This window comes from Phoenix dactylifera, chromosome 5 (assembly GCF_009389715.1).
Source record: "Phoenix dactylifera cultivar Barhee BC4 chromosome 5, palm_55x_up_171113_PBpolish2nd_filt_p, whole genome shotgun sequence".
Classification (NCBI taxonomy): Eukaryota; Viridiplantae; Streptophyta; class Magnoliopsida; order Arecales; family Arecaceae; genus Phoenix; species Phoenix dactylifera.
In genome coordinates, this window is record NC_052396.1 from 4,801,286 (window position 1) to 4,810,527 (window position 9,242).

Below are 9,242 nucleotides of genomic sequence, written 5' to 3' on the forward strand. Positions count from 1 at the left end.
TTGACATCGGCTTGGTTTTTCACTGGGTTGGAACCATGCAAGCCCTACTTGCCCGCAGATTAGCTTCGAGGAGCCTATGGAATTACCTGAATTATCCCCAACCCAGTCCAATTTCTCCTAACTTGCGTCTCCTAACTCGTAAGCTCAACTTCATCAGTCTTGACCTGATCTGGCTCGTCTCAAACCAAGCAACGCTAATCCTCCCATGCAAAGAGAACTTCGGATACGTTACGGACTCTGAACCTGGTGAAAATTGAATACAGAAAATTCTAAAGACCCTCCGTCATATCACAACTCGACTTTGTTTGACGTACAAGTCAGTGTCTGCGGCCCCAATTGATACCATGTACCTTGTGTGTTTCACCAATCCCTGTTTGTCTACATTGGACGAGCGAAATGAGCGGTGAATGAATCAGTGATTGGTAGCGTTACTCATTAAATAACTAATAATTACAAATTAAACATAAGAGATCCGGCCCAAAGTCGTATCAAACCACCCCTCCAGTGAGGGCCATTTAAGATCCAAGTTGAAAGCGATGAGCGGCTCAAACTTGAACCAATAAGGCGGTCCATGACACCAGGTAGGTGACCCAAGTTTTATTTCTTATGAGGTTTTGCTCGAAGACTTTGAGGAGATCAGGGGCACAAGGGCGTGCTTAGATTTGCCAAAGCAGTGCTGCTGCTGCTGCAATAATGGCACGAAAATTCTATAAAACAGAGGTGTGGTCCTGCGGAGCTTTAGATATTTACCCTTCCCTTTAGATCGGAATCCTAGGGCTCGAAGACTGAATAGCTTTCTCGCGCGTTCATGCAATGTCGCCACCAGCCACCGGTGCAACGCCTATTAATGTTATTTATAACAAAAGATATGCACAAAGCTCCCTGTCTTTTTCTTTATTAGAAGCATCAGCAATGGCTGACTCACTGACCACCTTTCCTCTCTTTTTCGTAAGGATTCCATATGTAAAGAATATTTTTAGAACTTGCCCTCTAGGAATATATCGTAACCGGATAACCGGCACTAACAGGTCAAATGCGTGACTCCTCCGGGTGACGATATCGGTAGCGACAGATAAGGCCCCCGGCCCCGGGCCCCAAGGTCTTCCACCCCACCACGCTCCCTTCCCCCTTCTCCCTTCTACTTTCCACCCCCCACGTCTCCTTATTATTAAGTCATAATCTCGCCCCCTTCTCTCAATGGATTCTTCCTCTCATTCCCCACTCCTTGTTCGATCCCTCTAATCCTTGCCCAGTCCCCAGCAATGGCTCTCCATCCCATTATTAATCCCTCCCCTGCTCCTCCATCTCTCCTCTCCTCCCCCATGCCGCCCTCCGGTCCCAGCCCGGCCCCGCGGCCCCGCGCCGAGCCGCCCCTTCCCCCGGTTTCCGCCTCCGTCCCGGACCCTGATCGGATCCCATATCAAACCACGAACCCATCATGGCCGAATCCAGCCGGACCGAGCAGATCATCACCCAATTCTATCTCAAGGCCCTCCACGCCGTCCTCGGCTCCCGGATCCCCCACCTCCACGGCGACCCCTCTTCCTCCGCCGCCGGCCTCCGCGCCCGCAAGCGCGACCGCTGGTTCAACCTCGCCCTTGGCGACCTGCCCCCCGCCCTCGACCATCCCCACCACAGCGTCATGGACCCCATGATCATCGACGTCATCCTCACCCCCCGCGCCGCCCCCGCCGCCGCTGCCGAGGTCGTCATCGAGCGCTGGACCGCCCAGTGCGAGTCCCCGGCCGCCCTCTTGGAACCACACCTCTGACAGCTCCTCCTGTTTTCTCTATCGAAGGACCTACAAGAAATCGATCCTCCTCCTCCGATCCCTGTATTCCTTCCTCCGCCTCCTCCCCGCCTTACCGTGTTTTCCGAATGCTTCTGCTCCTCCAACCAGTCCTATAATTACGATCTCAGCTATAGAGTGTCGTCCTTCGCGGAAGCCGTTCTCGAGGGTGGAAGAGAGGGATTGAAGCTGCACAGCTTCACCCCGGTGGAGACTCAGTTCGGCCAACTCGTCGTGTCGGTCCAGTACCGCCCGACCCTCTCGGACTTCAATCTCGAGGTCTCGTCCCTGCTGCCGCCGGATGATCATAACTGATTACGTCGGTTAGCCCGGCTGCGGATCCCATGAGAGCCTTCCCTTCTTCGCCCTTATGAAGGTGGAGCCCAGCCGATCTCATTCCCATATGAGAGGCCATCGGACGTCGGCCAATCCTTCGGCCCACCGCCCGCATAGCTGGACGAGCGCGCCGTTGGCGCACCATCCTATGAGCTCGTCTCCTATTCCGGCTTCGGATGCAACGTTTTCGCCTCCTGATGTGTATGGGAATCGGATCTCGAGCCAGCGGCCGGCGACTCATAGGAAGGGTAGTTTTAGCTTTGATGAGTTTAAGCTCTCCCCGCCCTTCTCACTGTCGCCGACTCCGTCACCGCCGGCACATGGCAGCAGTTATCTGGCAGTCTCCGTCTGCGCTCTGAAACTTTGCCGGTGAGCATACCACAGCCGCTTACCGGGAAGAGTCAGGTGCATCGCAGTCCTAATCTTTCGGATCCGCCCCGAAGCTTCTTGCCGCCGCCATCTCCGAGGAGCACGAGGACGGATCTTTCGTCTCAGAATTCACCTTTGGAGAGTAGATCTTTTAGAAAATCGGAAGGGTTAAGGATTGGAGATATCTACTCAAACTTGCAATTGTTTACAGCTCAGAAGGTTTTTATGGTCTTCTTTCTCTCTCTCTCTCTCTCACACACACACACACACACAACACAAACACACATCGTACATGACGTCTTGCGTCATATTCAATATCTACTTGGTTGCTTAGTGCGGTTAAATTGAAGGTTCGCTAGTGTTTTGAATCTACTCATGGAACGTTGGAAAGTGAAAGCTTAACCCCTGGAAACGCTGATGAACTTAATCTTTGATTTCTTAATTTACTGAAGATGCTGAATCCATAATGGAGATGTTTGGTCAAATTTAGTATAAAGGGATCATTGCGAGGATGAAATATGGTGTGGTGTTGCACCTACGCTTGCTTGCTTCCATTCATCTACGAGCAAGGATTCTATGACTCTTACAAAATAACATGGATGAATTACATAACATGCATTTTTTCTGCTGGTGAAGATGAAGTTGTTTTAAGTTTCATCACTTAGTCTCACCTGACTCTAAAGAAAGGAAGTGCAAGCTTTGTTCATATATAGAAAGAAGTTATAAATTAGATAAGAGAAATTGATACTTTTTCTTTGTTTCTTTGGTGATAAATTAATTGATGGCGGATCCTGGCTGCCAAGTAGGCAGCCCATGATAATGTGCATTCTATACTAAAAGCTGGTACCATGAGTGAGCCTTCCAAATTTACCTCCACATCTGAGGTGAACCACAATGAGCACCAAGGAATTAAGTGCAAATCAATGACCTTTTCTATAAGATGCTTCTTAATAATACAGCTTTTCTTGTTCTAGTCTAGAGAGATGATTCTTGGAGGATGCGTATTGCAACTGCATTGTCTACAACTTACCTGAAGTAAAGATTTCCAAAATGATGGTAGGTTGACAAGGCAGTGAACTAGCCTTATCTAATATATTTTTAAGGTTACTTTATAAAGCGGATACCATCAAAACCAAAATCCACTATCAGGAAGGCTACTGAGAATGGTTAGTAATGCTTCAAATACATTTACAAGTTTTGATGGTGTTTACATAAGCAACCTTCTTTGAAAGTTTATGGTATATTTTACTTGATGCAATTAATTTATTGTAAAGGTTGTGGCAACTCATAGAAGTAAGATGGGAAGTGATGCCAATTCAAGAGAATGCCATTCATGCCGGATCACTTTTTTGGCAGGTCTTCAATTTCAACTCAAGAAATAATGCAAACTTGATCGAGCCTAAAATAAAGTAGAATGGTGGCTTTTTGAATGTTTACTACTAGAAGTATGATGCTTTTATAACTTTGGCACCTATTGTATGTCTCATTAGCTTGCATTATATGATTGCATTGAAGCTGGAGACATTCTGGTTGTGGATGCCAATAAGCAAAAGAGCTTCAAGCTCTAAAGCAAAAATGATGAATTCTAATATTTAATATTTTTTATTTCTCCACTTTTTATGTTCATTTTTAATTTCAAACATGATCCTTCCACCTTGACATTGATATGATTAGCTGTAGGAGCAGTGCTCTATATCCTTCTTAGTAAGAATATGTAATTCTATATGCAATTAGAACATGAGACTTGTTTTACAATTTTAAAATTTAAGGCATTACTTGGTTCAAAGAAATCTATAGTATATGTTGATCATCATTCAGGGGAATATCTTTATTTGAAAAATATTGTATATGCGAAGTGATGATGTATCTGCAATAGTTTCTAATGATGATCTTTTACTGATATTGCATTGGTGAGGCTGTAAATGAATTATGTTGGTTTTATCTTTTTTACACACTCTTATTCAGCTGTCGTTGTTTTTTTTTTTTGTGCCTTCGTGAAAGCTATTGTCTAGATTCTGTTTGCTGGAATTTGGTGTTATGCTAAAAGTAATTTTTAAGCTCGATGTAGTAGATTATGAACATGCTTTAAGCAAAACAAAACTGCAAGTTCTTGTAGAAGAAAGTTACCTTTTGATTGAACTTGAAAGTTCTTGCTGGAATTATGTTGAGAGCTTCCAATGAAGGTGGTAGAAAAACCTTCCTTGAAGATGTAGCCTAGATTCTTTCCAAAAACCTTCCTTGAAGATGTAGCCTAGATTCTTTCCATCTCAACTAGCATCGTTGATTAACCCTGACCAGGCTATTTGGCAGAACTATTTTCTTTTGCTGCAGTTTAATATGAAGACTGATGGATATTTGATGGTCTAGGATGGCTATAGTTGTTTAATATGGGTTAAACCATAATTTCTGGGCCAATTTCTACTCTTCCAAACGTGAATCACAGAGATATTCATGCACCACTGAGATAATATCATAGCCAAAAAAATTTCAAGGACTTTTCCCTTTTTCAGGAGATTCCCAAGAATACTTTATCCATAAATGAATGAGTCCCTGAAACATAACCAGGATTATTGGAATTGCAGGATAGGTCCCTGATGAATTAAAGATAAATTTATTTCTAGGTGCAGAATATGACATACGGAGGACGAGAAAGACTTTTAGATTCAATGGTCAAAATCCCACATAGTCTAGAAAATGGTATCTTGATACCCATTAGGCATTATGGTAAGGTCATTTCAAGATCTGCAACTGTTATATTGTTATTCTTGATCAAAGCTTTGGGGTTAGTTTTAAAATCTTTTTTTTTTTTTGTTGCAAGGTATATTGGTTTTGGTAAGTCATATGTTTGGGTCAGTAGTGCTGAGAGTAAAGTTATAGTTCTAACAAATTGTCTTTAGTTTTTTTTGTTGTTGTAGCTTCGAAATTCGTGTATTACCAAGATAATGCTGTAGGCAGATATGTCGGACCACCATTGAAGATGATGAGAAATGGTTTAATTTGGTATTATCCATTCTCGAGACTTTAAATATTTGTTCTCCTGCATTAACACCCTTGCCTCCTCCCCCTACATTTGTTCTTTTTGTTATCTGTGCATCTGCTTGGCATTTCGTGCTGCTCAAAACTAGATGAACCAAGAACAAGGGACTGGTAGTTAAACAACCATGTCTCTCGGAATTTGGTGACCTGTAGGTTGCCTAGTAGTTTTCAGACATCCCCACACCTGGGGTCCAACAGGATGATGGTTCAGCAAAGTAAAACTTGACAACCTTCTCGTGAGAATTTGATATTAGGGAGCGAGTGCTCTTTTTCTATATGGCGGGTAATTCTCTCTGATGATTTTTCCACTTGAAGAAACTGATTACTGTTTTTTTTTCTCTGTCATTTGCCTTCATAACTTTACGATAGAAAACATGTTAACTTCAATTTCTCTGTTTTTGGTTCCATAGTATGTGTTGTAAAATTTCATATACTTTCTATTAATGTGGTTGGACCTTGCTTCTTTGTGTGAAAAAATATATCCAGAGCCTTAAGGATGGTAGGGATGATTCTGGAAGGTTCTCCAGTGTGTTGTCTTCTGGTGGTTCACCTAGGCTTGGGTTTTCAAGAAGCTCAAGCAGATTGTCGATCCAGGATGATCTTGATGATGGTGACTTCTCTTGTCCTTTTGCTGTGGACGATGTTGACACATCAGATTCTCAGACTAGGTACTTCTCCATTCTTCATTCTGGGTTATTATGGTGATTTTCTATGATTCAGGTGGTTGATCCGTGAGTAATTATTTAATTTTTTGGGTAACTTGAATAATTTGATCTACTATCTTATGCTTTTCTAAATGGATCCCAATATCAAGCTGCTATCTGAGTATATTCAATTTTCTGCTGCACGATTGCTTTGCGAGTTGGTTATGAAGTCTTGGTTCTCCCTCAATACATACTAGACAAGATACCTCAGTCAAAGCAAATATTTGAAGTTTTGAACCTTTTTTTTTGGAGTAAGCACACCTGGAGAAATTGTTAAAAATCTGAAATGCTGTGTAGAGTTGTTCATGATGGTTGATATTGGAAAATATCAGCTTTACAGGGGTTAAATATCAAAAGGCTCATCTCAGAAGTTGTTTGACTGATTCAGAAAGCTAAGAAAGGCTTTGGTTTTAGATGGCGAAACTAATGATAGAACTAACACCAGATGTTTAATCTTCACGATGAATGTTGAGCACTTCAATTAACTAATGTCAAATCACTAATTTTAAGGTTAAATTTGAACTTTCCTTATTCTTTTTCACGGTGAATTAGAGGTTATGATTTCACTGTCAAATTTACGAAGATAAATGAATGTAGTCTGGATGAAGCTTAATGTAGATATACTATATGCTCATTTCATTTGGAGTGTGGAGTTTATGTGAACCCTTAGGGGAGGTTAGGCTGCTTGATTGGTGCTGAAACGTTGCAACAATTTCTGTTGATACACTAAATTAACCTATGCTATATGTTATATGAAGTTGGTTGACATAACTTGCTAACACCACTGAGATTCCATCTTGAAGACTTGTCCCTTTATGTTGATCTCTCAACATGTGAAGAAGCTGGCATGGGGAAATTCTCGCTATCTTCACTGGGTTCTAGAACATGTTTGATAAGTCAGATGATTGTTTTTGAGTCATATTGAAGGCGGGTGGTTTGGACTATAAAATCTTCTAGTCAGCACTACAATCTTATTGACATAATTAAAAATTGATTTTTGTATCAAGTTAAGCAAATTTTATAATATATAGTTTAGTGCATAAAATCTCATTCATTTAAAAAAATAAAGTAATTTAAGCATCGTAATTAATTATTACAACCATAATTGCTGCAACTAAGACGTAATCCTATATAATTTTATAAGTAACAAAACTGAATTTAAAGTCTTAATAAAAAAACAAGAAAGGTGAAGGAGGTTTTCTCTCTGGATGGCATTTCCAGCACCTAAAGTAGCAGTATGGTTTCTATTGTGCCTGAAAAGGGTCTTTGTAAAACAGAGGATGGATTGATAAAGGTATAGGGGTGAGATGTGGATTGATGCAGATCACTTGGGCCATAAAGCATGATGGATGGCTTATATGGATTTAAAATCCAATGGTCTTAAAAAGACCGCTCGAGATCTGATCCGAAAGTTTCTATGTACTGTGAGATTTCTTTTAATTTTTCCCCTAGGGGGAGATGGGAAAGAATTCTACTTGAAGAATTTTAAGATATACCCCTTTTAGCAACCATGAAATGGATTCTGTAGAGAGATAGAGGGATCTGGTGATGAGAGAAAATTTCCAAAATAAGTAAAGAGAAGAGTGCATGTGAGAGTTTTTTAAGGAGTGATGGTGTGTCGTAGTGAAAAAGAAAGATTTAAGGAGAAAAGAAGCAGAGGATAGAAAGGAAAGATTTTGCAGAGAGAGCCCTCTTAAGCTGGGACAATTAGGAGAAACTTTAGGAATGTTGGGGCGTGGAGGAACGCATAAGGTGAGGAAACTGGGGGTTGTGATCTAGGAAGCAACATGTCTCCTCAACAAAAAAACTTGGAGCTAGCCAAGGGGGCTGGCTGAGAGGGTAATTGGGTGACCCAGCTTTTCAGGAGGTAAAACCACCTAAAACTTTTTATGAGATCCTCCCTGGATTTTCTTCATTTCCATCTAAAACATGTACAATTTAAGGCTGCATGCTGGCATTTACATTTATGTAGCCACATGGATGAGCTTGTATTTGCTGTATGTTACTTATCACTTTGTAATACAAATGTTACAGATGTTATACCAACTCATTGAATTTGGTGAGAACGGATCTATTTTATGAATAATGTTCATTTATTTACAGCATATATCTACCAGATGAATACATCATAGCTAAACATATTGTGGTTTTGTATTGAATTCTGATGTAATGAGTTCAATTAAGAGCTCCATATTAAGGCTGAAATGAAGCTTGAGTTTGAAATGTGGTACAAAAGACAAGAATGCTGTTTTTTTGTTGGGAAATTGGTAAACATATCGAAGGTGTACCATGAAGATATGCATTGGTGCTAAATGCTTAAATGGTCTTTTGGTGTTTGTTTCAAATGGTTGAGTAAATCAATGCAATTTTCAAGTTGAATTCTGCAAGTTGCATTGTTTAAATTTAAGTTTAAGTATGTTTAGGATGGATTCACAATTTTATGCTTTTTTGGATGTGACTGTCGTCGTAAACTGTCAGAATAATTTTTTTGTGTTTAGAAGCCTTGGAACACTTTGCATAGGAGCAGTTTTTAGATGTTATCTAGTTAGCCTTGGGATTTTATGTTGATGATCATTTAAATATAGAGATATTAATTGCTTATAGATTCTATCTAAAAATGGGTATGCTTAGGATGAATTTAAAATATTATCCAAACATTTTTTTTGAGGATCTGTGCAAGTGTGTGCTCAATCCCACCTCTATTGTTGGCTTGGAAGATCTTCGGTATTTAAGTAAGTGAAGGACCACAAAACATAACTTTGGTTATCCTGTTTGGGTGAGCTCCTGAGTCGTCACTAATGGCATTAGAGTAGACCTGCCCCATGGCCTCTATGGACTAGGCAATACTATCACATGGGTCTTTTTAGTGCCAACCAAGAGTCGATTGTGGTGTTTGTGATTTTGATTTTATCCTTTCTTCAATAAGGATGTAAGTGCTTAAACAGGGAGTGTGTGAGAGCCCGTGCAGGTGTGTCTAATCTCATATTGTTTGTTTGATAGGAAGATTT

The 9,242-nt window shown here is 40.9% G+C and overlaps 1 protein-coding gene and 1 long non-coding RNA gene across 2 annotated transcripts; one reads left to right on the top strand and one right to left on the bottom strand.

Moving 5' to 3' along the window:
• The first annotated feature begins 1,095 nt into the window (after positions 1 to 1,095).
• Positions 1,096 to 9,236, top strand: LOC103712185 (autophagy-related protein 13a-like). The gene is given in 8 exon segments (XM_039126969.1): positions 1,096 to 1,749; positions 1,751 to 1,862; positions 1,864 to 1,884; positions 1,886 to 2,086; positions 2,088 to 2,114; positions 2,116 to 2,149; positions 2,400 to 2,722; positions 6,017 to 9,236. Coding segments are annotated over 8 exon segments (1,248 nt in total). The 5' UTR covers positions 1,096 to 1,438; the 3' UTR covers positions 6,236 to 9,236.
• On the bottom strand, positions 4,469 to 5,813 carry LOC120110818. The gene is made up of 2 exons (XR_005511936.1): positions 4,728 to 5,813; positions 4,469 to 4,690 (listed from the first exon to the last, which is right to left on the bottom strand). It is a non-coding gene; the product is annotated as an uncharacterized LOC120110818 (long non-coding RNA).
• Positions 9,237 to 9,242: the final 6 nt, after the last annotated feature.